The 27574-nt window shown below is 34.9% G+C and overlaps 5 protein-coding genes across 8 annotated transcripts in view; 3 read left to right on the forward strand and 2 right to left on the reverse strand.

Moving 5' to 3' along the window:
* The window catches only part of LOC111453781 (diaminopimelate epimerase, chloroplastic-like), a 3769-nt gene extending 2096 nt beyond the window's left edge, over positions 1–1673 (forward strand). Inside the window, exons 5-9 of the mRNA XM_023095008.1 lie at positions 60–239; positions 810–894; positions 984–1043; positions 1129–1202; positions 1340–1673. Coding sequence (XP_022950776.1) covers positions 60–239; positions 810–894; positions 984–1043; positions 1129–1202; positions 1340–1459 — 519 coding nt within the window. The 3' untranslated portion in view covers positions 1460–1673. The remainder of the gene's footprint in view (positions 1–59; positions 240–809; positions 895–983; positions 1044–1128; positions 1203–1339) is intronic.
* A 2369-nt stretch (positions 1674–4042) lies between these two features.
* On the forward strand, positions 4043–10700 carry LOC111452943 (kinesin-like protein KIN-5B). The gene is made up of 24 exons (XM_023093830.1): positions 4043–4166; positions 4288–4512; positions 5025–5154; positions 5242–5397; positions 5491–5828; positions 5924–6062; positions 6265–6362; positions 6491–6647; positions 6725–6794; positions 6889–6965; positions 7171–7224; positions 7304–7384; positions 7497–7608; positions 7695–7781; positions 8136–8311; positions 8388–8549; positions 8650–8757; positions 8847–9005; positions 9084–9167; positions 9255–9460; positions 9563–9664; positions 9752–9861; positions 9947–10098; positions 10223–10700. Exons 2-24 carry the CDS (start codon positions 4331–4333, stop codon positions 10427–10429), a joined length of 3147 nt encoding a protein of 1048 aa, XP_022949598.1. The 5' UTR covers positions 4043–4166; positions 4288–4330; the 3' UTR covers positions 10430–10700.
* A 1770-nt stretch (positions 10701–12470) lies between these two features.
* On the forward strand, positions 12471–13105 carry LOC111453109 (zinc finger protein ZAT11-like). The gene has a single exon (XM_023094062.1). It carries the CDS (start codon positions 12560–12562, stop codon positions 13025–13027), a length of 468 nt encoding a protein of 155 aa, XP_022949830.1. The 5' UTR covers positions 12471–12559; the 3' UTR covers positions 13028–13105.
* A 493-nt stretch (positions 13106–13598) lies between these two features.
* On the reverse strand, positions 13599–16724 carry LOC111453105 (WAT1-related protein At2g37460-like). The gene is made up of 7 exons (XM_023094056.1): positions 16414–16724; positions 16248–16310; positions 16056–16172; positions 15739–15979; positions 15338–15499; positions 14526–14677; positions 13599–13935 (listed from the first exon to the last, which is right to left on the reverse strand). The coding sequence occupies exons 1-7, from the start codon at positions 16608–16610 to the stop codon at positions 13752–13754; spliced, it is 1116 nt and encodes a 371-aa protein (XP_022949824.1). The 5' UTR covers positions 16611–16724; the 3' UTR covers positions 13599–13751.
* A 6626-nt stretch (positions 16725–23350) lies between these two features.
* LOC111453106 (ras-related protein RABE1a-like) lies at positions 23351–27297 on the reverse strand. 4 transcript variants are annotated; one of them, XM_023094057.1, is made up of 9 exons: positions 27173–27297; positions 26923–27047; positions 26324–26396; positions 26137–26237; positions 24899–24964; positions 24651–24748; positions 24504–24566; positions 24331–24423; positions 23351–23646 (listed from the first exon to the last, which is right to left on the reverse strand). In XM_023094057.1, exons 2-9 carry the CDS (start codon positions 26993–26995, stop codon positions 23563–23565), a joined length of 651 nt encoding a protein of 216 aa, XP_022949825.1. In that variant the 5' UTR covers positions 26996–27047; positions 27173–27297; the 3' UTR covers positions 23351–23562. The 4 variants fall into 4 exon arrangements, with proteins under 4 accessions (XP_022949825.1, XP_022949828.1, XP_022949827.1 ...); XM_023094060.1 differs by having other exon boundaries at positions 26923–26995; positions 27173–27288; XM_023094059.1 differs by having other exon boundaries at positions 26923–27034; positions 27173–27272.
* Between the last annotated feature and the right edge of the window lie 277 nt (positions 27298–27574).

Below are 27574 nucleotides of genomic sequence, written 5' to 3' on the forward strand. Positions count from 1 at the left end.
GGGGGGGGGGGGGGGGGGGGGGGGGGGCGGTTCCCATCTTAACGTACATGCAATTTCAGGTAAAAGTAGACATGGGCGAACCAATTCTCAAAGCATCAGATGTGCCTACCCGATTGACACCAAATACGGACCAATCTGTTGTTAAGGCAGACATAGAAGTAGATGGAGTTGCATGGAGCGTGACCTGTGTCAGTATGGGAAACCCCCATTGTGTAACTTTTGGCAACAAAATTGAGCAGGTATTTATTTAGAAGTACATTTTGTAACATCTCATTCACTGTTCTAAATCTTCTTAGAGTTCCTAAAGTGGATTACTTTGGCTTGCCCTTTTGTTTTCTCTTCTTTTACTTAAATATAATCACTTATCAAGTTATATATATTGTGTACGTGATGTAGTAGATTAGAGACGTGATGTAGTAGATTAGAGACAATAAGTGACGATTTAATATTAAGTACAAGAATTTCTGAATACTTTGATTGGCTCCGGTCCATAAGATTTCACAAATTGTATTTATCATAATTTAGTTGATTGATTGAGATGTGTTCAACGTTGTTATGTTATCTATTAGAGCATTCATGAACCATGGAGTACAATTATATTAGGAAGCAATACTAATGATGTCTAAGCTCCTTTGACATTGAAATCATTCCTTCCCTCCTTTGATCTAAAATAGCTTACGGCAGTTTAAACCCTGTAATGCAACTTCATAGAGTCTTGAGGTACATATGACTGTCTCTAATCATTCTGTTGGGGTACAACTTTACCGTTTATTTACTACTTGTGCTGATTTTAGCATGGTCATGAACAGAATCTGCAGGTTGATGACATCAATTTAGCTGCAATTGGTCCAAAATTTGAACATCATGAGATGTTTCCAGCACGAACAAATACAGGTTGGTTTCTTAGCGAGTTGGGAGTTCCAGCCTTTTCTGGTTGAGATATATCTTTGAGCAAATGTGTTTTTTCTTGATGTCCATGACAGAATTTGTGCAAGTCTTCTCCAATTCACACCTTAAAATGCGTGTTTGGGAGCGTGGTGCAGGTACAAATTTGATATAATTTAAAGTTGTAAGCATATAATTATTGAAACGCTTCATAACAAACCTGCCTTCTCAATGTCACTACAGGCGCGACGCTTGCTTGTGGAACCGGAGCCTGTGCGGTTGTTGTTGCAGCAGTTCTTGAAGGTCGTGCTGGGCGGGTAAGAAGATCAATTGTATCTTGTAAACACAACGGAAACAATATAACATGGTTTCATCAGACAAAAAAAAAAAATCATGCGAATTTCAATCCTTTCCTTTAAATTTCCTAACTTTTGATTCAAATGTGTCGAGACAGAATTGCACCGTTGATCTGCCTGGAGGACCATTACAGATAGAGTGGAGTGAACAAGACAACCACGTATACATGACTGGACCAGCCGAAGTAGTGTTCTATGGATCGGTTCCCCTACAGTAAAATCATCCCATAGAATCAGGACAAAAGCAACTGTCAATTTTTGGTCTCTCAGCCGGCACACAGCTCCTTTAGCCCCCTCGATAAGTACGTGGCAACTTATGAAATGCTTCTTCTGTTTGTTCTTTCATGATTCTGTTATGCACATTGTCCTGATTGAATTATAATTGTCTTCTGTTTCTTGAGAATAAAAGTTGTCTTTGCTTTTGTACTGATATATAATTTCGAACATGCAGAGTAGACTTATTTTGCTTTGATTTCTTTTGTTGAATCTGGTTAGTGTTGAGTTTCCCACTAAACACTCCTAAGCCCACCGCTGGTAAATATTGTCCGTTTTTGTCCGTTACGTATTGTCGTCAGCCTCACAGTTTTAGAACGTGTCTATTAGGGAGAGTTTACAGTCCAAACTCCGCTAGCAAATATTATCTGTTTTAGCTCGTTACGTATCGTCGTCAGCCTTAGGTTTTAAAACGCGTCTATTAGGGAGATGTTTCCACACATTTATACAGAATATTGATATTCCCTTCTCCAATCGATGTGGGATCTCACGCTCCTCTATTGTGAACATTATCCAGTGTGGTCATGCTTGCTTGAGAGAATTAATAGTATTGATTTATAGGGAGGTGGATAGACCGTTGGAGGAGGTATAGGTGGGGACAAGGGTTAATATTGAAGTGTTACCCCTTCTCGAGTCCCTTTCGATAGTTAGTTCTTGTGCTCCCTTTTGTTTTCTGATTTCGGTTGGGCTGTTTTTTAATGACCTTATATTCCTTTCCTTATCAAAGTACGGTCTCTTACCACATATGTGGAGTATCCAAATTTGAACTTTCAACTTCGTGGTAAGGAACATGTGCCAACTACTAGTGTGCTATGCTCGTGTTGGCGAACAAGTTTCTAGCTTGCTATTTGATCTTAGTTGGTTGCAAATGATTGTATAGATTTTTACAACAACCTTATCTAGATGGACACATGCTCACATAAGAATGGATGCCAAAAAGATCCTCAAGTACATGATTCTTCCTCTGTCAAAATGCCCATTTCATTTTGACCTCCTAATTCAAATTAGTTGACGATCTCGATAAAACTTCTGGGAAGTGATGAGCATTAAAAAATAGTTGCTTATTTTGAGATTCGCTAAAGTGTGTTCAATTTGAAAAAGGAGCTATCAAATTCCTTGTCAGACGTGGCAAAATTACCTACCCCTACTGTAATTGGCCACACATTATGCAATAAAATACTTTCTTTTTGTAGTGTATTTTTCAAATGCATTTTCTTTAAAACCAATTATATTATTCCAAAATTACCCCATTCTTCCAATTGAATTACTTTTATTAATGTTAAATGTATCTTTGATTTTATTCTATTTAGGTGTTCAAATTGAGTCTATTAATCTTCCATATTTCTTAAATTTATTCTTTTGAAATTAATTTTTTTAAATTAAAATTAAAATTAATTAAATAATAACAACAATTTTCTCTTGAAAGAATACACCATAGGAATATATTTTTAGAATTTATAGTTATAATTTGGGCTCTATAATTTTAAAAATTAGAATATCATTCTTATGGTTCGATAAAACTCTCGTAAAACTCTCATTTTACCATGGGAATTATAGGATGAATTCTAGCTTTTTAAACTCGGATCTAAAGGGATCAAATTTGAAATTTAACATTTTTATTAATTTAATATTAACTATATATTATATTTATCTTGATTTCCGAAGACTTGCCAAATCTAAACTATCTAAACTATTTTTTTCAGTATAATAAATGTGAGGATGAAGATTTGAATATGAGGTACCTTAAAAGTTGAGATGTTCACATCGACCAAATTGTATATAAACTTTTAACATTATGAATACCGGTTTCTCAGTTTGATTAATACTCCATATTGTCGGGTAACGATGCTCATATAATATAAACAAATTATAAATGAGTTTTGTGTACTTTTAGTCCAAAACATTTTCTATATAAAAAAAAATATTTTTCTTAAAACATTTTTAATAAAAGTTGTTTTAAATAAAATATTTATACGGTTGGGTTGGTTTGATTGTATCACATTTAAAAGTGATTCTAAATATGTTATATTACTATAATTTATTTAATAACAAAACACGAACATAGTTGAGCAGTTAATACATTTAATCCATGCCTTGAAGCTAGACACCACTTTTATTGTCCTAAAAAGAATCTGGACAATTACTTTTTCAAAAATTAAATTTCAAGAGTTTCTTTAAAAATATATATTTTAAAATCGATTAGATTAAAAAATATATATTTTTTTTATTTAATTAAAAAGGAAAAAATTTAATTTATAAATTTCAGAAATTAAATGCTTGTAATATTTAATTAATTATCCCAAAAAAGCAGCCCTTTTTTACTCCCTTTTCTTAAGGATAAAAAAAAAAAAAGGAAAAAAAAAAAAAAGCTTTTTGGAGATAAATCCAACGAATTGCAATTGCAGGCTCTAGTGGTGCCCCAGAAATTTGAATTTCTTTCTGGAGTGGGCCCCGCCAGCGTTCATTGAATTCAAATTTACGAATCTAACGGCTACTTTCTCCTATATGTAAAAATGTAGTGGATAGTATCCGAGGGATCACAGACAAGAAACCTTTCCCCCCCCCCTTTCTTCTCCATAGCGCTGCTCTCCAATTCAAGCGATCTTCGAATCGAACGCGGGAACAACTCTCTCCATTGCATCTTCGATTGAGGTTTTCCTCTTCTTTTCTCCGATTTCTGTTATTGTATATGAATTTATGAGCGAGGAGAATACGGTGAATTGGAATCTCTTGTTCTAAAGGAGTTGTTTCGATCCTGTTTTGTTCACTGTAGGTTGGTGGTGATTTTCTGCTAATTTTTGAAATCGAGAAAGAAAATGGTGCCATTGACGCCTGATCAGTCTAAGAAATCCGGAGTTGGAGTTACGCCATCTCCAGCTCCATTTCTGACTCCTCGTCCCGAACGGCGGCGAACTGATTCTAGAGGCTCTGATTCGAGTTCTAATCATCATCAGAATAGGGATAAAGAAGTTAATATCCAGGTTGTGCTGAGATGCAGGTGAGTTTGTTCGAGTGTTAGAAGTAGATCCACTGCCTGATTCTTTGCAGATTCTCATTCCACTTGATTCATTAGGTTAAAGAAGAATCTATTGGATTTAGTTTTCCGTTTGAAATGATTTTGAGAAGTATATACAACTAACAGGGTTTCTGGACCAGCTCTTACTTGGCTTTGCTCTATTGTTCTTTGTTATGTGTGTACCTTCGTACTCTTGGTGAATTGCTTGTGCCGACCTCAAATAACCTGCTGCTGTTCTTGCAACTGTCTTCTGCTTCCTTTTCTTCACTTGAAAGCTCTTATAACATGAAACTTTGATTTAATTATCATATTTCTCGGTGGATTTTTCAGAAGTACTGGCGACTTGTTTCCTGATTTTCTGCTTGTATGACCATGTTTTTTTTTAATCTCGTGATCTAATATTTAGAAATGAAGTGGTGATGATGAATTCTTTGTAAGTGTTGAGAATGTACATTTCTCTGAAGGGGACCTAATGTATTGTATTCCAATGGTAGGCCATTAAATGACGATGAACAGCGGTCGAACATTCCACAAGTGATATCATGTAATGAAGTAAGAAGGGAAGTCAGTGTCTTGCAAAGCGTAGCCAATAAGCAAGTAGATAGAATCTTCTCCTTTGACAAGGTAAGTTTCTGATACGTTAACTTGGTTAACTTTGTGATAATGGTTAATTTGATTTGGTTATTTTAGCTGACTATGAATGGTTGTCAGGTGTTCGGTCCGAAAGCACAGCAAAGATCAATTTATGAACAAGCTATTGCCCCTATTGTTAATGAAGTCCTTGAAGGCTTCAACTGCACCGTCTTTGCTTATGGGCAAACGGGCACCGGTAAAACATATACAATGGAAGGTGGGATGAAAAATAAGGTATGGATAGTCAAAACAAGAACCTTATATTAAATTTCCTTACGTTCATTTATTATCTGTTTTTGACATATATTTACCATGTCAAACATATAGGGTAAGGATCTGCCTGCTGAGGCTGGTGTTATTCCACGGGCTGTTCGTCAAATTTTCGATACACTTGAAGAGCAAAATGCAGACTATAGCATGAAGGTGACATTCTTGGAGCTTTACAATGAAGAAATTACCGATTTGTTAGCTCAGGAAGATCAATCACGATCTGTAGAAGAAAAGCAAAAGAAACCTATTTCCTTGTTGGAGGATGGAAAGGGAGCAGTGGTCGTCAGGGGCCTCGAAGAAGAAGCAGTCTACAGTTTAAATGAGATATATACCCTTTTGGAACGAGGATCTGCCAAAAGGCGTACAGCAGACACCTTGTTAAACAAGCGGAGCAGGTATATTTTTACATTAGCATGTTGATGAAAAGATTTGGATAACTGAAAAAATTGGAATCCTAACATGTTTTGTTCAATATGGTCTATTATTGCAGCCGCTCTCATTCTGTCTTTTCTATTACTCTCCACATTAAAGAATCATCCGTTGGTGATGAAGAACTGATCAAATGTGGAAAGCTTAATCTTGTTGATTTAGCAGGATCAGAGAATATATCTCGCTCAGGTGCACGAGAGGTAAAAAAAACTTGTGTATGCATAAAAAATCTTCACCATGGCAAACAAGACAGAACTGAAATTGATAGACGGTCAATTGTCTTCATCATATTCTAACCTTGTCCCTATTCAGCTATGAATGAACATGAAGCCAATAACCTTTTAGTTCAGCAGATATTTTTGTTGGTCAGATTTGAATCAATATACTGCTTTTAACTTTCAGGCTCGAGCAAGAGAAGCAGGAGAGATTAACAAGAGCTTACTTACCTTGGGACGTGTTATAAATGCTTTGGTTGAACATTCTGCTCATATACCTTACAGGTATCTCCTAAAATCTATTAATATTACAAGCTTTATTTCTTCATCCGTAGATTTTCTTTTGTTTTTTTTTTCTTCTTATAACTGCTAATAATATTGTGGCTCTTCTGTCATGGAAAATTCTATGGCAGGGATAGTAAACTTACTAGGCTGTTGAGAGATTCTTTGGGAGGGAAGACAAAAACTTGTGTCATTGCTACAATTTCTCCTTCTGTTAATTGTTTGGAAGAGACACTTAGTACGCTAGACTACGCCCATCGTGCAAAACATATCAAGAACAAACCTGAGGTTCACTCCTAAGAAACTGTTTATCCTATTAATTTTTACTCTTTTTCCCCAGTGCTGACAATGAAGTTTAATTGCAGGCAAACCAGAAAATATCTAAAGCTGTGCTACTGAAGGATCTGTATCTTGAAATAGAGAGAATGAAAGAAGGTTGGATAACTCTTTAACATATTTAGATTGACGTCTGTCTTAATAATCGAGGAGAAGTATCCTTTTTGTTTAATATATGTAAAAATTGTTGCAGATATTCGAGCTGCAAGGGACAAGAATGGTGTTTATATTCCACGCGAGAGATATGCTCAAGATGAAGCTGAAAAGAAGGTCAGTCTGGAACTTTTTTTTTTTTTTTCTTTTATAATTTTGATTCTTTCAAAGCATTAGCTTTCAAAATTTGATAAATGGATTAAGACATATTGTCGCTGCTTAATAGTTGGTGCATAAGACATGAAAATCTGAGAGGATTGAAACAGTAAATTTCAAACAGTAATTTTGTATCCTTAAGCTTTTCATGGTAACTGCTCCACAGGCAAAATCTGAGAGGATTGAACAACTTGAAAATGAACTCAACCTTAGCGAGAAGGTCAGTTTTGCTCAACAAATAGTTTTATTCTTTCTCATCAACATTGTTTATAAGACTGCAAGGTTGCCTTTTCGTACAGCAAGTTGAAAGCTTCCGAGAGCTTTATCTGACTGAACAAAAGATGAAACTGGACATGGAATACGAGCTCAAGGATTGCATGGTACGAAGTCGTACACACTTCAAGATGTTTTTTTTTTTTTTTTTTTTGGGTACATATCTACATAGAATGTCCTGAAACATTGCTTCTCTTCTCTACATACTTGTTCGTTCAGATAAATTTGGAAAGCCGGAACAAGGCATTGTCTGACCTACAAGACGAACATGGATTAGCCATTGCAGCCTTGAAAGAAAAGGAGTCCATCATCTCCCATCTGAAAACCTCAGGTTTGTTGTCTCTCAGTTATAAGAATTGTTAAAAAAAAAAAAAATTATGCTTTCATTAAATAATCTTATTACTTTGTTACAAACAGAAAATTCTTTACTTCAACGAGCAAAGTCATTGCGCACAGACTTGCAGAATGCCTCTGAGGACATTAGTTTACTATTTGAAAAAATAGGTATGTCCTTTTTCCAAATAATTGAATGTTTGGATTGTAAAGTTTACCCTATGTAACATTATTATTTTTATCACGATGATGCATAGTGAAAATCCAGATAATTTTGGTTTCTTATCATTAGATTGATGTTTATTTAAATGTCATTAGTCTGGACTATCAATGTTGTTCCATTACGTGAGATCTCACATCGGTTGGAGGGTGAACGAAACATTTCTTATAAGGATGTGGAAACCTCTCCTTAGTAGACTGTGGGGCTAACAATGATATGCAACGGGTCAAAGCGGACAATATCTGCTAGTGATGGGTTTGGGCGGTTATACATTATCCTAATAATTTTGGATTCTCCCTTTACAGATCGAAAAGATAGGATGGAAGCAGAAAATCAGAGTAGGGTCTTAACATTTGGTTCTCAACTTGATCAGAATTTAAAAGATCTTCACAAGATCATCCTAGGATCTGTTTCTCAACATCAAGAGCAGCTAAGATGCATGGAAGAACATGCACACACGTATCTTGCAAGTAAATCTGATGTAAGGAAAGAAAGAATCTTGTAAAGTTTCGATGCATGTTTGCCTTGTATCTAATTCATAACCTCCTCATTTTCAGGCAACTCAAATCCTGGAGACAAAAGTAGGAAAAATGGCTCAGACTTACTCTTCGGGAGTAGCTGCCTTAAGACAGTTAATCAAGACACTGCAACAGAATGTTTCTACCGATCTAGAACAGATGAATTCTACAGTATCATCACAGGCAATTGATGTTGAAAACGTATGAAATGCATAGGAATACCTTTTTTTTGTCCATTCATTTTCATTTATAAAGTTACATGTGAAAATTCTGACAATTCAACATGTGAAATTTTGTCCAGTTCTTGGTCAATGCAGTATTGGAGGCCAAGGAGGTTGTCAAGGAGATCCAGAGTTCTCTTGATGATCAGAAACAACTTCTTGACCTCTATATGCAACGACAAGAGGAGGTAGTGCTCATTATTCGTAAAACTGGCTTTTAATGGTTAGGAGTTCTTGTCAAGTCCAATTAATTTAATCCTTGGAAAAAAAAATTCAGGGATTGCAACACAGTTTGGTTTCAGCACGGAAGATATCAAATGCAAGTATGAACATCTTTAATGAACTTCATTCCCATGCATCCAAAGTCATGACGTTGATTGAAGAAAATCAAATTGAGAAGTCCAACCAATTAGTGAATTTTGAGAAGACGTTCAAGGTAGCTAAAGCCAAATTGCCAACTGAAGTTTTTCATTGTTCGCTGTCAAATTTTAACCTACTTCAATTTATGAAATAGGAGCAGGCAGAGAAAGAGGAGAAACAAGCTCTGGCGAACATCGCAGCCATTATTGCAAATTTGACATCTAAGAGGGCTGAGATGGTTGGTCAATGTTCTTCAATGTTGTTGGCATATTTTTTTAAAGACTAGAATGAAGTCTTATGTGACATAACTTCTTAAATTCAATAGGTATCAGAGGCATCAATGAACATTCAGGAATTGAACCAACAACACAACAAGATATTACAGCAAGAAATGTCCTGCATACAGCAAGTATCAAATTGTGCCAAGAAGGACATGAGTGAATATGTTGAAAAGGTGGAATCTTATTTCACAAAGAGCATGATTTCAGCAAATGAATCGAAGACCGAACTGGATAACGGAATCGATGAATGGTAAGTTTTACTTGAATCATCTTTTGTGATTGAAAAAATAACCAGCTGTCCCACAAAATGATTAAAGTTTTGAGTATAAATCTGTTTTCTTACAATGTGTAGCTCAAAGAGATTGAATCATTCTCAAAACCTATGGGAAGATGCACAATCATCGGTGATAAAACTGAGTAAGAATGGTGCTACAGAGATAGAATCTTCTATAAAGTGAGTTTTTGTTCTCCTACTTAGTTCTTCAGTTTCTCATTGACTATGATTTGCAAAAAGTAAACTTCCTTAATTGTTTTAAAACAGGGATATTATTTGCAAAAATCATTTTGCACTTGAAGAATTTGCAGCTGTTTCTTCAACACTGGATGCTGACTTTGATGCTGAAGTCAGTGGTATACTGACTGCAGTAAATGGTACTTCTAGATACCTTAAAAATGCGTTGGTTCTTTTTGAAAAACTACTTTTCTTATGCTTACTTCTGGTGAAAATCTTATGTAGATTCTCTGAGATTGGACCATGAAAATAAAAATGAGTTGGACTCGATTGCTACCTCATGCTTGGACGTCCTCAAATCCACGCAAGATAACCATGGACGAACCGTATCGAAAATCCGAGACCAGGCAGAACAGTGCCTCATAAAAGATTATCTGGTTTGCCTTTTTGCTTGACTACTGACTCCATTGATTTAATGAGGCTTAGATCTGTTGCTGATAATAGCTAGCCATGATCATCATGTCCATATATAGCTTTGTTTACAACTTCGATTGCGAACAGGTCGATCAACATGCCGACTCGACGCCGAAGAAAAGAGTAATTGCAGTGCCAAGTTTAGGATCCATTGAGGAGATGAGAACTCCAGCACATCATCTGAAAGAAGGCATTTCAACAGAGAATAAGTTGAAATGGGGTTTGATGGAAGGCAAAGTTCAAGATGGAGCAGTGTTATTATCCTCAAGAGCTCCTCTTACAAGTATCAACTGAAAAAGAGCACCAAAACAAAGCTTGCTTCATGATGCTGTGAAGCTGCGAAGAAGTCCTTTTCATTTCATCACAGAATCTTATTGAGGTCAGTTTGATGATTGATTAGTGAAAAAATAGCCAGATGAGATGATGATGATGAAATTTATTCATCTTCTTCTTGTTCACTGTTTGTATGTGTATCATTTTTTAGATTTAGTTTGTTCAAAGATGGATCAGATATTATTCCTTACTATATGAATATATATATATAATATTTTGATCTGTTTCTTCATGTTGTTCATCATCAAAGCTAGCTTTCTGCAAGTCAATGATGCTTGTGTTCGAAACCGCCAGGTGCCGGTTGGCGGCTGTTAGCCGCCGGGCCGTTCTTTCAAAGCACAAAAGTGATTGAGAAGTTTCAGCCTTCTCACGTGCTTCAGTTGAGGGCCCTCTTTAGAGAGACCACTTTTCAGAGACGATTAGGTATTCCCCTTTTTTATTAACTTGAAAATTTTCAAGATCCAAACACTATTCATGACTATGTCAATGATTCTAAGGATTCAAGGGAGATCTATTATATATTACTGAACTTTAACGACTTGGTGTACTAGCCAGGACGTTGGTCTTCACGAGTGAATTGTGTAGAAATCTCTCCCTAATAGACGTCTAACGAGGACGCAGACCCTCAAGAGAGGTGAATTGTCAAATCCCACATTGATTGGAAAAAGTAACGAAGCATCTCTTACAAAGGTGTGGAAACTTTTTAAAATCGTGAGGCCAGAAGCTTTCTTATAAGAGTGTGGAAACCTCTGCCTGATAGACGTATTTTAAAATCCATGAAGCGTACAATATCTATTAACAATATCTACTAGCCATGAGTCCGTATGAGTTAGCTATAAAGAAATTGTTGCACTAATTTGAACGATGGAAAGTAAGATGGGAAGAAGACAGAAGGCCGGCTGCCACGTATTTATTGTTCATATAAATTACAATTAATCTACACATGCTTTAAAAGTTTTCAAATAATATTTATTTTTTGAGTTAATATTCAATTTTGTTTCTCTCCTCAACCTAATCAACTAAACTAACTATCCAAATCAATATTTATATTATTATTATCATATAAATGAACAAAGTAGTCACGTATTTAATAGAATAAATAAATAATTAGTATGAAATAAAAAAAATCGATCATATAGATATCAAGTAGCTAAATTTATAGCGTTGAATTAAACGGTTTAACTTAAAATTAAATATGATGTAATTAATTAAATATATATATTGAACTTTCTATAAGACGTTGAATAGATAGTTTTTCAATTGGACACGTGGATCAAGTACGGCTTCTAGAACACATGGGAGTTTTTATTAATTTTCCTAATTAAACATGATAATTGTGGGGTTTTATTGAATAAAAAATAAACATATATATCATAACTCACGTGTCAATTAATATTGTGATTAGTTTTATATTCCTTTGACATTGTCTTCTCAAACTCAATCACTTCAATTCAATAATCTTTTAAATAAAAATAATTATTATTATAAATTTATGATCGTTACTCCTTGACTCGAGATTTTAAGATAGGCAAATATTGTCCGTAAAGTCCGACTCTCGCACGATTGACTTACTTGATTAGAATAAGTACTACATAATCGTTGTTCGGTAGAAGAAAGTCAAATGATGATTGGGTTGGAAGCTTCCATGAAAGGTCGTGTACGGTCATATCCAGCTCGCCATCCATGACTTTTTTTATTTTTTTATTTTTTTTTTAAAAAAACTATTTATTTCTCACCAACTTCACTTATTTTTACACATTCATATTACGTCATTATTATTATTTTTTAAATTTTTTTGGATAAGGATTGTTGGATAAATTCTGGGACACGATTAATAGTTTCAGAGTCCAACTTGTTTAAACAAATTCCAGCAGCCAATATATATATATATGTATTTTTTTTTTAAAAAAAAAAAGGTGTGATTTTTGTTTAGTCAAACCAAAACCCACCAAGAATTCAGAGGTTAAATAGTTTGAAATCCCATCTCCTTCATCAAAATCAAATCTTTCCTTTTCCTCTGTAAAAATCCCATAAGAACAGAGCTCCTCTGCAACTCTTCTTCTTCTTCAAATTCTTCAAATTCTTATTCCCATGGCGGCTAAGAGAATCAGACAAGAATTCGAGGTCTCCGACATGGCCAAATCCCCAATGTTTATCTCTTATGGAATTGAATCATCCAACCCCATCATTCCATTCCAAAACGCCTCTGTTTTCGACTGCAAAACCTGCAACCGCCACTTCTCATCCTTCCAGGCTCTCGGCGGCCACCGGGCCAGCCACAAACGGCCCCGGACCACGGCGGAAGACCCCAAGGAGCCGGTGGATTCGAAACACAAAATGCACGAGTGTGGCCTCTGTGGACAGGAGTTCTCTTCTGGGCAGGCTCTCGGTGGGCACATGCGCCGCCACCGTGTGACGGCGGTGCCGGAGAAGATTCCGGTGCTGAAGAGATCTGGGAGTAGGAGAATTATGTGCTTGGACCTCAATTTGACGCCATTGGAGAATGACTTGAAGATGCTGTTCGGAAAAATGACTCCAACAGTTGATCTTGTTATTTGATTTGTTTCCGACTGGATTCTTTCATTTGTTATAATTTATAAAAATAATTCCTAAATTATTTTCAATTCTTTCCCAAGAAAATTGAAAGTAATAATCAACCTGCTCCTAAAAATTTGTATAAATTCGTCTAACAAGATGAAAACGCCAATGAAATTATCGTAACAATAAGTCTTCATTTCATGAGAAGCGTCGTAGGTTATTGTCGGTCGGAAACTATCAAGACAATGATAAAAACTTGTTTAAATCAAAGGTACGTCAAACAATCAGAGCTCGAATGATTGATCTACACCCATATCTTACTTTTCCTATAACTTCGACGACTTCTAAAAAAATTGATCGTATACTAAGCGTTAACTCATATTTAGGTTAACACGTCATATTCGATAAAACAAAAAAAATAATAATAATCCAGCGAGGCACAAAAACCCAATAGGAAAGATACCCACCGTAAGATGCCTTATTTGAACTCGAGTAGCAAAGTCTGTGTTTATCTCAAAAACATCAAATCGTTCTTTCATTTGATAATTGTCGTTCTTTCGTTATCAGTTTCTTGTTGGACAAGAACTAAATATATTAAATACCAAAGTTTGTTTTTCATTCATCGTTATCTTTCCATAACATTGCACCCGACCCGAAGAATCCTAATAAAAACCCTAATTTTCTGAAAATTATTCAGAAAAATTCAGGAAATCAAAGATGATTCATAAGGTTTTGGGTTCCAATTTCATGATTTTTGCTCATTGTTTGAATCAACAGAATTAAGTTCTTGAACTGATGATGAACTTTCTTGCATCTCTGTTGTTTGTTTGATGGGCAATTTCAAGTCTTCATTTGAGGAATTCCCATCTTTATTTTTCCCCCAAACAACAAGATATAGTCCCACAATTATCACCCCAGCTCCAAGTATCCTGCAAAATTATTATTTTTTTTAATTTAATATTAATAACATTCATAAAAATAATCGATCCAGACTGGTCCATATTGATCACTGTATGTTCGGTCGTTATAGGTTAAGGATGCTAAAAAAATTTGATGACTCAAAAATCCCGATCAACCGTTGGGTTGGGGTTATAAATTAGTTTGGTTCATAAGTTACTGATTAGGTTGAATTGAATCAACCCGAATTTATTGTTAATTTTAAAATACACATTTTACTTATAAAATAATTAAATTTTTATTTTTATTTAATTTTATAATTATTTATTCTCCAACCATTTTTTAATTTTTTTTAACCAAATTAGATGATACATTTTCAAAATATATATTAAAATTGAGTTGCCAAATAAATGACCTAAACAACTTAACTTAACCATGGTTAGGTTAGGTTGAGTTTATTATTTAACCAATGTTACTTTGGTTGGAAAATTTAAAAACCGAACAGTTGAGTTGGGTTTAAAAAATGTCAAAACTCGATCCAATTCAACCTACGAATACCTCTACTTAACACTCAACTTCTCTCGAGATTCGATATTAATAATCAACTGGATATTGAAATTACCTGCCAAAGTAAAGACGTTCGCCCAAAATGAAGGAGCTCATGATAGCGACGATGACCATACTCAATGGGCTAAAGGCAGTGACAAACACAGGACCTTTGTCTTTCATCACTAATCCTTGAATGTAATAAGCAAGCCCTGAACAAAATATCCCCTGACATAATTTCCAAATTTTATTAACCACAAATATCTTAAATTCCTTTTAATATTTAAAAAATTATTTCCTTTTCTTTTTAAAATGAGAAAAATAAATAAATTATAATAAATAAATAAAAAATACTTTCACCACCACCAATATGATATTACACAAATAAATGTTGGTATGGGAGATTATTTTCCTTTAATTATAATAATAATTATTATTTACTAAAAAATAGTTTAAATTATTTATTACCCATATATTTATATCTTAATAAACTTTCGGTTAAAATATTATTATATTTTTACTTTTTAATGGTCCAATTTTAATCTATGTTTTTTTATAAAATTTTTTTTAATTAATTTTATAATTTGAATAAATCTTAAATCTAATCGTTTTTACAAAAATTAATTAAACGAAAATAATAATAGTTTTTATGTGTCAATATATATATATATATATTTTTTTTTTTTATATTTTATTTTGTTACAATTTACACTAAGGATGTAATAGAGATTATTTTTAAAATATATATTATTAAAAATATTTTAGTAAAAAAATTATTAATTATTTCTATTAAATAAATAAAAAAATTAATCTGAAAAACTGATTAAAATAGATTTTTAAAAATAGTACTGAAAATTTGAACTTAATTAAGAAATTAGTCGTGCTTACACTATAAACGGCAGCGAGCAATTGGGTTCCCCAACCAATAGACCAAACGGCGGCGTTTCCTCTTTCCATCACCAAAGCCAACACAGTGCCCTCCGCTGTGCCCAGCAGGCAGATCCAAGCCGTGAGAGAAAGCTCAGCTGGGTAAGCTTTCAAAGTGATTGCCTGTATATCCCAAATCATTGATCATTAATTTCTTTATATAATTATCGATGAATTATAGTTCTTTTTTCCCCTCAAAAGTGGGGGGGAAATGGTTGAATTCGATTGTTGTTCTTTTTGTTAATCGTCGCGTGCTATTAAACTGTGTGATGGGAATAAAATCTTCTGTTGGGGGAATCAACAAATGGGTTCTTTTCGGATTAGATTATGGATTCGGGAATCTTGTGAGGGGAAAAGGGCACCTGAAGAATCATGAAGCAGGCCCAGCTGAAGCACCCAATTGTGATCATAATTGAACCTTTGATTGTGTGTTGAAGGCTGATATCGCTCCTTTGTTGTGCATGATCTGCTCTCTGTTTCACCCAGAATAGCTCCAGAATTGGGCCTTTTATCAGTGTCATTATCATGGCTCCTCCTACTGTTGCTATTGTTCCCACCAATTTAGCTTGGCTTCTGATGCTTTTGATTTTAACCTTCTCTAGCCTGAAAAAGTATGAGGAATTTCAATAACAGAGGTTGGGTTTGGGTTATATGGTTTGGTTGTGCTTATTTTGATTACCTGAGGATCCAAGCCATTACAAAGGTGATGGCAGGGAGAATATTGCACATGGCAGCTGCAAAAGTTGCTGTTGTGTACTTCATTCCCAAGAAATATAAGTTCTGATCAATCACAGGCCTGCCAAAAGGGGGAGATTTAAAATGTTATGTTCTTGAAAGATTTACAAGGAGAAAGGGTTATTCAGGGCAGTACTCTAGCAAGCTGAGGATCATTAACTTGGCAAAGATTGGAATTGTCATCTTTGGTCTGACCTTCCTGGGAAAAGAAAAACAGCCTCAAAGGGTCACTTCATGCATGCATGTAAACTGTTTGATAAAATGTCCCAATGAGGGAAACTGAATGGAAGAGAGAAAAATACTTGTCAAAAATCAATGCAAAAGGAGCTATAACAATTGTGGCAACTGCATGGCGGTAAACAACAAGAACATAGTTGCTCATTCCTTGGTTCAGAGCTGCTTTAGACAGGATGTCCATTCCTGCAAGCCCAAACTGCAAGAACACCACAGCAAAAAAAGGCTTGGCTGAGACACACCATTGGCTAACTTGGGGATTCATCCTGATGCTGAAGGATGCTGAAGCTGCAAGATGAACAGGTGTGTTGCTATAATTTCTTTAATGTCTCATATTTGTTCTGCTTTTATAGGAAGTAAAATGCATAAAGCATACGACACATCTCTTCTTTCTGAAACCTTTCAAGCTCGTTGGAATCTATTAGGTATAAAAACATGGTTAGAATCGTAAACCCACTTCATAAATACATGTTTAAGGACAAAGAATAATGTGATTAAGACACTAATGTTTAATTTGATAGTGGTTTCAATTATTCACTTAACTTTCTGTCACTGAGTGATCACTGATCTCATGAATGGTTTTGGGCCCCATAGTGGCTAAGGCACCCCACTTGCTAGAATTAATATATGCTCCAATTCCTATAAACAAATATTCCTTAAAGAATTTGATTATAAATATTTGGTAAGAAACCAGCTTTCATTCCAAAATGGATTATATTTGATTATTTGATTATTACACAAAATGAACTTTATTTAGTGCACTATGTATATGTGTGTGGATAAAATCTCCAGATTACTCTTTCAAGAATTTTCTTTTCCATGTCCTTCATATGTGTGTACTAAGTTGTGAGTTTTGCATCCCGTGCATCTTCGATCTCTCTTCGCAACGCAGTATATCAATCTCTTTCTCTTGGCGTGTGTCTTTTAAGTAATTGATTTCATATTGAGAAGCGGTGTTCAATATTAAGCCTACACCCAATGCTTTTATTAAGGTTCAATACTCTTTGTGTTAGGCTTTCCCCCACCATGCTAGTTACTAACTTAGGTACCTAGCCCAGAATCCATAGAGAATATCAAAGAATTACTTTTTCTATGTATACATCTTTTTGTAACAGCCCGGTTTTAAAACGCGTTTGTTAGGGAAAGATTTCCACACTGTTATAAGGAATGTTTCGTTCCCCTCTCCAACTGTTGTGAGTTCTCACACTTTTAATGATCAAGGTCCTACTCTATGGTAGATTTTGTTCATCCTAAAATCCGCTTTACAGGACCACAAGGACTAAACTGTTAAGCTTTTCACAAAGGGGTTTGAACCCAAAATCTTGAAGAGTAAATCACCAATCAACCCAAAAATTTAAGTCGATGGTTTACGTTAAATTTAATTATTTCAGTACTTTAATACTCTCCCCGGCTCGTGGGCTTGAAATTTTGGAGAATACCCAACGAGTGAAAATCAATATAAGTTGGAGAGGAACTCGCATTACAAGATAGTTTGAATATGGGACCTCTTGATGTCATGTTATATATCAATATTTCAACGGTATCCCTAGACATCCCAAGTTCATACCAATTAAGCCACATCTTTGGGGTCTTGTTCTATACGTTTGATTTCATTAAATTTCTAATTCGATAATTAGGGATGAACTTGTCAACCATATCGAAAATTAGCTTAAACCCTTAATTTGTAGTTATATCATGTAACCATTTGGATCAAGTGGAATATCTATGACATATTTCTAACTAGAGTTTTCCTTTATGGATGCTCACTTCCTGGAATATCTTTTAGGCCTTTTCTTTTCCTTGTCCTTCCCAATCCGTTACTTGAAAGATTACAAGATAGTGCATGCTACCATATTCGTTTGCTTCAAAGTTCTCTCTCTCTCTCTTTAAGCCTTTCTTTATGGGATTGAAGTATGGGCTGTGGTTCACTTTTTACGTTTTCACCATTTCCTGCATGGGCTGTTTGTTTGTAACATCATCTATCTCGTTTTTGCATCAGTTTTAAGAAAACGGTAGGAAATGTGTGAGATCCTACATCGATTGGAGAGGAGAACGAAGCATTCTTTATAAGGGTGTGGAAACCTCTCCCTAGAAAACGCGTTTTAAAAACCTTGAGGAGAAGCCCAAAGAGGACAATAACGCCAGCATGTTTCATCTCTTAATGAGTTTTGTTTTTTCATCTTGATATTTGTTCTGCACTTCAAAAGGTACCATATTTAAAAAGCAATAGAAAACGATTCTTGTATGGTTAATAAACATGAATATAAAGTGCAGTGTTTTTTCTCTTGAAGGCAACATCCTTTTGATAAGGGAATGCATCTGGCAATAAAAGGCTTTTGACCATAACTTTTGAATTACTTTCTGTTTGTTGAGGATTACATTTGGAATGGTTAAGGAAAAGAGGAACTTTTTCATCTTTGTTCATCTTTTTTTTTTTTTTTTTTTTCTTTTATTCATTTTTCTCAGTTCTGATTGGAGAAATGCCAATTCTTTGGTCAATCTCCCCTCAAATTATTTCACCTTTATAGCTTTCTTGATCTTGCTTTAATAATGCATGAGGCATGACTAAGACTATTGGTCCTGGCAAAGTAACTGGCTTGATATCATATGGTTCAAACTTAAAGGACCCTTAGAATCAATCAATAGCCCTTATAGCCAGTAATCTCTTGACAAAAAATCTCTCTCAATAGACTGATTTGAAAGCTCCTCTCTTAATGGGATCTCACGTCAGTTGGAGAGGGGAACTGGAGAGGGGAACGCAACATTTCTTATAAGAGTGTGAAAACCTCTCCCTAATAAACGCATTTTAAAATTGTGAGACTGACTGTGATATATAATGGGCCAAATCGGACAATATCTACTAATGGTGAGCTTGGACGGTTACAAATGGTATCAGAGTCAATCACCGGACGGTATGCCAGTGAGGACGCAGGCCCCTAAGGAGTGTGGATTGTGAGATCCCACATGGGTTGGAGGGGAATGAAACATTCTTTATAAGAGTGTGGAAACTTCTCCCTAATAGACGCATTTTAAAACTGTGAGGTTGATGATGATACATAATGGGCCAAAGCGGACAATATCTACTAGTGGTGCGCTTGGACGGTTATAAATGATATCAGAGTCAATCACTAGGCGGTGTGCCAGTCAGGACGCGGGCCCCCAAGCAGGGTGGATTGTGAGATCCCACATGGGTTGGAGGGGAACGAAGCATTCCTTATAAGGGTGTGGAAACCTCTCCCTAGTAGACGCGTTTTAAAATTGTGAGGCTGACGCTGATACGTACCGGGCCAAAACAAACAATATCTACTAACAGTGAATTTTGGCTGTTTCATCTCTTGATGGATTGAATTGAACTTTTTTACAGTTCAAATACATTCAAGTCTATAAACATGAGATCTGATCTTGGGATAAACCGTAGAAGTTACAGTCGGTCTCCTAGGTAATCATTTAAGGTAGTAGCTACGAAACCTTTGATGCATTGCTCTCTCTCTTACATCCAATGTTATAAAACGCACCAAACACACGACCTCCTAAGTAAGAAGATTAAAATGATGGATTAAAACTTCAAATCAATTAGATCGTAACGATGAAACCATGAAAAAAAAACTTAAACGTCTTTCGACGAAAAATCTCACTTCTGCATTACAACTTTTTCACTTTGGTGATTTGCTGGATTGTGCTTTTGTGTTGCATCAGCCACTAATTAGACTGATCCAAATGTTGATGTTTTTTATATGTCTGTGTAGGAATCCATATCCAATCTGGAACCCATTAGATTCATACTTTTTTAGATAATGGTTCTTTCATGGACCCATCAATTGGAAATGTAAATATGTTTGTTATATGATTTGTTTTTAACCTCTTACTTATGTCAGACACCATTTTCTCTCTCTCTACCCAGGTGGGAAAGAAACAGCCAACGACAGCAAAATTAAGAGAGAAATTAGTGGATAAGATAAGGTCGGTGAAAGATCCTACATCTGTTGAAGAGGAGAACGAAGCATTCTTTTTAAGGGTGTGGAAACCTCTCCTTAGTAGATGCGTTTTAAAATCGTAAGACTGACGGTAATACGTAATAGATCATACTAGCAGTGGGTTTGGACTGTTACAAATGGTATTAGAGCCAGATACCATACGGTGTGCCAATGAGGACGCTAGGCTCCGAAAGGAGTGGATTGTGAGATCCCACATCGGTTGGAGAAGGCAGCGAAGCATCCTTTATAAGGGTTTGGAAACTTCTCCCTATTAGACGTGTTTCTAAACCGTGAGGCTGTTGGCGATATGTAGGGCCAAAACGAACAATATCTTCTAGCGATGAGTTTGGGTTGTTACACTCTACTTCGCATTCTCGGGAGAGCGTGGGTGGAAGATGACAAGCAGCGTAAAACAGAATCCATTGACGTGGGAGAATTGGATAGGCATTGATTCTTTAGAGGAACCCCCTCGTACTTGACAGCTTATTCCATACAATATAATCCTGAGATTACTTTTTTTCTTTTTCTTTGGGGGATAAAATCTTCTCCATTTTTATATTTTAATTCCATTCTAAGTTGGGTTTTTATTTATTTATTTTTAATAATATTCTTAAGGACTTTATCCCCCGAAGAGTGTTCTTATTTTAGTTCCATTTTTATATTTTAATTCCATTCTATGATATTTCTTATATCAAATTGGACATTTGTTATTATTTTTTATCCACTTATCTTTTTTTCTATATAATAAATAAAATGGTTAGAGTGAGTATATAATTGTATATAGTTGTAAATATTTTATTGGAATAAATGTTTTTGTTGATATATATTTATTATTTTAAAAAATAAATAATAAAAGATTTAGAGTGAGTGAATTCTAGCAAAAGTTTTAATTACTTTTGATTGGTAGTTCACTTATTAAAATATTAGTTCTCAAATTTAGGGACATTTCATGATATATTAATGCACATGAAAGTTACAAACTTTTTATGTAAGTATAGTTACTCTAAGATTTATTATAAAAAATATAAATAGTTTATATAATTATGATTTCAGTCCTTTTGAATATTAAAATTGAAATTACAAATTATATTTTTTTCAAGTTAAAAGCTTGTTTCTTTATATTTTTTTGTATGCTCGCGAGTCATTCAAGTAGTCTTAATCAAACTATCTTATAGATTAAATCGTCTTCATTTTAGAGTTTTAACACCGATACATATCCATAAGAGTTTTTAGATTTCGAGTCTTATTCGAAGGGGACCAAGATCCAACCAAGTACAATTCTGCTGTGTCTATGGTGAAGCAGGCGGCGTGGTTGGTTGGTTGGTTGGGTGTAAATTGTAATGTAATCTGACGTTTTTGGCTTTCCACTACTGATCTCAGTGCTTCTCCCATCTCACAATTCAGCCTATTGAGTAATCACTTTTACAATCTTTCTACCTTTTTTTTAAAAAAAAAAAATTATTATTTGTAATTAAAAAAATAGCTTTTTTTTTTATGTGGATGATAAGAATTGACCTTAGTCTTCTTCCATTCTTTATTTTATTGGGCAAGAAATCCAATTGTTTTGATATTTGTTGGTGGATCGTGACTCATGTCAAATAGATTATGTTAGAAGGTATAGGTATGGATAAATTATTATGACACACTTTGGAAGTATAATACGATGTACGATAGTAAATTTACGCGTACGAATTTGTCAACCAAACATAGGTTTGACTAAGCTATAATGCATGTTATCCACTTTCAAAACACCATTAATCAAACATCTTTTCTTAGGATCTAAGAAACAGAAATAGAACCACTTAATAATCGGGTCGAAAGTGGCAGTTTTGAAGAGTAAGTTATGATTAAATTTTGAAATTAAACAGAGTGCAATAACACCTCAATTCTCAAATTGCAATTATTGTTATTTAAGAATAAAAAGGAAAGTGTACTAAGAATCAATCATGTCCAAAGGAGAGACACCACAAGATGCACATGCTAACATATCTTGGGCTGGACATAATCTAATTGTAACATGCTCTCAAAGCATTCCTAATTTTTCTTTTTAAAAGAGTGATGCATGAATGCAAAAAGAAAATCAAAGATATCGAAGGAGATATTAAAAATCTTAACATTGTACTTCCCTACTTCACCAACAGCTCATTGGTGTTCTTAATTTGAGGCTTAAGTTCGAGTTCATAATGTTTAAACTATAATTTTGGTCCGTAACGATAAAGTTCTATTTTGACACTTCACTAAATGATATATTGATTTTTTACATAGACCTACTATTATGTAAGCGTAGGTAATATTATAATTTTTTTCAGGTGGGTATAAAGCAGTGGATCCTCCTAATAATACTAAACACAGACAAGACTATGATTTGAGAGCACAGTGATGTGAAATTTCTGCATAGTCAAACTATGTCGTCTTAATGAGACAATGATATGCATTTCCCAAATGATTTTGATAATGTTTTACGAACTCAGCAATCCATTATGGAGAAGATTTGATCCAATCCATCAGACAAGAACAAAATGATTTTCAAATAAACAACAGAAGATAATGATTGATTTGTGCATATGGGAAAAACTTAAGAGGTCCCAGCCAATTTCTACGGTGATTCCAGGCTATTCCAAAACAAGAAAGTGAGTGTGGTGCGGAAGAGGAAAACATGGATGTTATGCAAATGTAATAAGATAGGGACAATAGCACCTGCTGTGATGAGGTGGACCAGTTCCATTTGCCGGCAATCATATGAGCTCGCCATTGGCCGAGAATGAGAGACCGCGTGGGCTCACTGTGCGCATTAAGCAAAGCTGCGAGAACAAGCTAAAGCACAGATATTGGACTATGAGGCTAATAGAAATTAATGTCCTGGAGAAAACAGAGACAGATGACAGAAGTAAAAGCAGCAGCTCAGGCTTACTCGAGGAGCGTGGTCATCCAACAGTAATCACCACAGAGCAAGCCTTTCATTTCAAATATGACCTGCTATTTCTTTACCAAGCTGGATCAAATAAAGTTCGATGAAGAATGAAGTCGGCTGTTTGTAGAAAATCAACTAATATATAATTAATTTTCTCAAATAAGGATATCTGTCTGTTGTCATTCACACTCAGATTAGCACAAGTTGGGAAAAAAATATGATAATGAGAACTGATACAAGCAGCACTGATATAGTTGTAGCAGGACCCATCGATAGTTTCCACAAATGGTTCCTTAAGAATGTACCCTTGAGATCCCATCGACGTAACTTGCTTAAGAACCGCAGCATGCTGATCTTTGAGCAGCTTGAGCAGCCCCTGCACCCTGATCTGGTTGATTAATCTTGATTGTCTGAGGCTGCGACATCCAAAAGTAGAGTATATATCAATCACATGGAAAGAATGCCACTAAATTAAAGCATGTACTATGCAAACTTACAAAATCACAAGGCACTATAAAACACAAACACATCAGTGAAAAAAAATATATATGAAGCAAACGAGAAAGTAATGCAATTGGCGGGATACTTTTTTACCCAGAAAACAATAATTAAGGGTCTATTTGATAGGAAATCCAAAAATAGAATTTTGAAAACAAGATAAGCAAAGAAACATGGTTGTATTTTCATGTTTTCAAATATGCGTTGGGTAGCAAACTTAGAAATTGGATTCTAATTTAAGCAAGTTTTCAAAATGTGTTTGATATAGCACTAAATATTAGGTTGAATATAAATTACTAATAATTAATTTATGAAAATGTTTTATGTCAAAATTTTGCATAATTATTATTTTACAATATCATATAATTTATAATATATTATATCATACATATTTTAATTTACCCAAAATAAATTGAGTTATAGCATGAAATGCTATATTTATTTAACTTTTGATTTTTTGTAATATAAATCTGTATTTTAAATTTTCAATTCTCTAAATCTAGATACATTGAAAACATAAAAATATTTTTTTTCGGAATTCGCACTACTCTGATCACAGAAACCGAAAGCAGTTTTCAACCTAGTGATTTAAGAGTCTATACCTCGGCTTTTGAATCAGTATCAGCGAGTCTTTGTTTAATATCTCTAGCTATTGAGAAGAAAACTTCTTCCACGTTTAAGTTCGTCTTAGCACTCTGTAAAACACAAGATCTTTAGAATAGAATGTCCACCAGACATCATATCATAATTTCCCAAGCCAAGACGTGTAACTCACAGTCTCAAAGAACCTGATGCCATATTCATCTGCAAGAGCTTGACCCTTTGAGGTGGGAACAGCCTGAAAAAAAAAATTCTTGTCAAAAACATGTCACCTGAAAAATACAGACAGGAAAACCGATAGAGAGAAAAAGAGAGAGGGTACCCTTTTGCTCTCATCCATGTCAGCTTTGTTACCGACCAGAATTTTGTTAACATTGTCTGAAGCATGTTGTTCAATGTTACGAATCCAGTTCCTAATGTCTGCAGAAAGAAATCAGCTTAGTTCATAATGCTTCGAGAAGCTAAGAAGATTCATCGTCTACAGAGATTTATTCCCAAAATAAAACTTCAATACATGGAGTGGTAAAAGACAATAACAACTGAAGCTAAAAGAGGGTAGGGAAACATCACTGTTAAAGGAGGACTCATCAGTTACATCGTACACAAGCAAAATACCCATGGCTCCACGATAGTAAGCTGCAGAGGATAAGAAAGCGCAGAATCAGTTAAACTTGGGGGAAAATCCAAAAAATAAACCTGAGTTATATGGGTTTACGTATCCCAAAACTTGCAAAACTGTTGCAATTAAGTCCTATCACTTAAAAATCTATAAGTGGCAGCTCAAAAAATGCACAAATCATTTCTAAGTTACAGAGGTTCTTATATTTAAATCCTTGAGAACTTAGAATTTGTGCAACTATACTCCACTTTTATATCCAGGAAAATTTGCAAACTAAAATATTATTTTAAATCTGAGAACTAAAATACCATTGATAATTGGACAATCTAAATCATACTTAATGTGCAGTGTATACTTGAAAATAATTATTAATTTACCAAAGAAAAAAAATTGTAACAATAAAATATAGTTAAATAACTAATTAATCAAGGTCCCATTCGTTTTTTGGATTGGCTCCATCAAAGAGTGTGGTCTATAGAATTGGCATAAGTCGTCAAAGAATGAGCAATGAGTTATAAAGTAGGAAGTTGTCCACCACTCTCATATCGAGCATACTTATCAACCGCCCAAATCAAGAACAATTGGCTGGACTCTTTACATGGGCTATGAAGATCTTTTGAGATAGGTAAGGCAATGGTTAAATTATACGAATTCAGTCAAAAACATTGGAATAAGGTAAGAGGCAAGGCATCAATGTTATAGTTCAATGGTGATTCTTGCATTTTTTTTCTTAAAACTAAAATATCAAATGTTTATCTATTTATCTGAGCCCATATGACAATGGGACCTCAAAAACTAAAATTTGTTAGACAGCAAGGAATCAAGGTCTCAACACGCAAACTAGTCAAAATACCTAATAAGAAAGGATCCAAATTTAACAGTTCCTTTTTTTTTACAAAAAATTCAAATGGAGTGGGAATTTGAACCTCAAACCTATTGTAAGGGAGGTTTCAATTAACTTGACCAATTGATTAACATAGTAGGTACAAGTCAATAGATAAACATGCTTGATCCTATAAACTTGGAGATGTCAAATACTGATAAAAGATATCGAGACCTTTTAGCCCAACCTAAGACAATTTTTAAAGAATAACACATATGCCTAGGCCACTATCCTAGAAACGTCAACCACCCCATGCACATCACAACAACAGCACAAGATAATAAATTACGAACTTTAGACACTAACCAGTAGTAATTGTTCTGAACCGCTCCTGTCCAGCAGTATCCCAAATTTGTAGCTTGATCCTTTTTCCATCCAGCTCTATGGTCCTTATCTTAAAATCAATGCTGTCGAAGAACGTTCAGCCTACTCAATCAAGAATAATGTGGGAAAACCACATACTCATACAAGTTGTAGTTTAACAAGCACCTACCCAATGGTTGTGATGAAACTTGTAGTAAAGGAACCATCCGAGAAACGCAAGAGAAGGCAACTCTTCCCCACACCTGGAAAGGTTATATCAAACCATGAAGAAATACTCCATTCCAGACAAACATAAAATTTGCAGCATATGCTCTCGCAATGGATTGCAAGCACCACGCGGATTCAAAAAATATTGAAGCAACGTCATCAAACACCATTTTACATTATCAAACCAAATTACAGCCTATTTTAAATGTAATCCAACAGTAGCTATCTTAGATAGAGCCAATGTCCTAAAGGATCCTTAGAAAAATCCAGCAAAATGCGTTACGCATATGACGCAAAAACGAAGTCAACAAGAAATAAATTCCAAACATTCCAAGAAATGCCAGGCTCAAACAAGTACTAAAATGCAGATTTTACCGTAAATCTAGAAACATATTGATAATGGTCACGAATCAAAGATTATTAAATTAAACAATTTACATTCCGAGTAGCTCAACGGTGGAAGAACAACTAAATCGAGAAGATCAAATATAAAATCTATAAAAAAAAAAAAACGGAGACAGAAATGGAATAATGAGGTGAAAGAGTGAGAAATTCACATACCGCTATCACCGATCAGGAGGAGCTTTATGAGATAATCATAATCGGCTCGAGCCCTTGCTGGTGGAGCAGCCATCTATGGAACAAAATCGCAAGGGAGACCAGAAATCAAACCCTAGAGAGAAATACTGGAACAAAAGTGAAAGATCACACACCAAAGAAAAGGAAACAAATCTAAGAACAGAAACCAAACAAAAAATTGATTTCGTTTAATTTCTATAATTTTCTCTTTTTTTTCTTAAATTAAAATTACCGGATCAAAGGAGAATGGATGAATTTAAGATCTGAGACAAAGTAGAGAGGAGAATAGAAGAGGGAAATCGTCTCGTGTAACGCCAGCACTGGGCGGCCGTTGAAATTTTAGACTCGGCAAGGGTCTCTATGCGAGCGGGTGCACGTATTATACGGTGTACTAAACGCCTTAGCCGTTGGATTAAAATAACATCGAGTTCTCGGTTGATCTAACGGATGATAGTGAGAAAACGGTAGAAAGGAACTTGAGAGACGACGTCGTTTTCTAAGTAGCTTCATTTTTCCCGCAAACAGGTGAAATCGCGATTGCATACGGCATACGCGTGTCAACTTCAAATGAGCAAATTTTGATAAGACTTTAGGATAATTTTTATTTTTTATTTCTTGTTTAATTTTGAAAAAT

This window comes from Cucurbita moschata, unplaced genomic scaffold (genome assembly GCF_002738365.1).
Source record: "Cucurbita moschata cultivar Rifu unplaced genomic scaffold, Cmos_1.0 Cmo_Scf00015, whole genome shotgun sequence".
NCBI lineage: Eukaryota > Viridiplantae > Streptophyta > Magnoliopsida > Cucurbitales > Cucurbitaceae > Cucurbita > Cucurbita moschata.

What these genes read in the sequence shown, in the direction of transcription:
- LOC111453105 (XM_023094056.1), bottom strand. Translation starts at nt 16,610, where the DNA reads ATGAATCCCCAAGTTAGCCAATGGTGTGTCTCAGCCAAGCCTTTTTTT. An exon ending in CCTGCTTCATGATTCTTCAG is followed by an intron (nt 15,500 to 15,738) that starts GTGCCCTTTTCC and finishes TGGGATATACAG; the next exon opens with GCAATCACTTTGAAAGCTTA. An exon ending in GAACGTCTTTACTTTGGCAG is followed by an intron (nt 13,936 to 14,525) that starts GTAATTTCAATA and finishes ATAATTTTGCAG; the next exon opens with GATACTTGGAGCTGGGGTGA.
- LOC111453109 (XM_023094062.1), top strand. Translation starts at nt 12,560, where the DNA reads ATGGCGGCTAAGAGAATCAGACAAGAATTCGAGGTCTCCGACATGGCC.
- LOC111453106 (XM_023094057.1), bottom strand. Translation starts at nt 26,995, where the DNA reads ATGGCTGCTCCACCAGCAAGGGCTCGAGCCGATTATGATTATCTCATA. An exon ending in CCTCCTGATCGGTGATAGCG is followed by an intron (nt 26,397 to 26,922) that starts GTATGTGAATTT and finishes TAACCTTTCCAG; the next exon opens with GTGTGGGGAAGAGTTGCCTT. An exon ending in TGATGAGTCCTCCTTTAACA is followed by an intron (nt 24,749 to 24,898) that starts GTGATGTTTCCC and finishes TTCTTTCTGCAG; the next exon opens with ACATTAGGAACTGGATTCGT.
- LOC111452943 (XM_023093830.1), top strand. Translation starts at nt 4,331, where the DNA reads ATGGTGCCATTGACGCCTGATCAGTCTAAGAAATCCGGAGTTGGAGTT. An exon ending in TCTGCTCATATACCTTACAG is followed by an intron (nt 6,363 to 6,490) that starts GTATCTCCTAAA and finishes ATTCTATGGCAG; the next exon opens with GGATAGTAAACTTACTAGGC. An exon ending in CTCCCATCTGAAAACCTCAG is followed by an intron (nt 7,609 to 7,694) that starts GTTTGTTGTCTC and finishes TGTTACAAACAG; the next exon opens with AAAATTCTTTACTTCAACGA.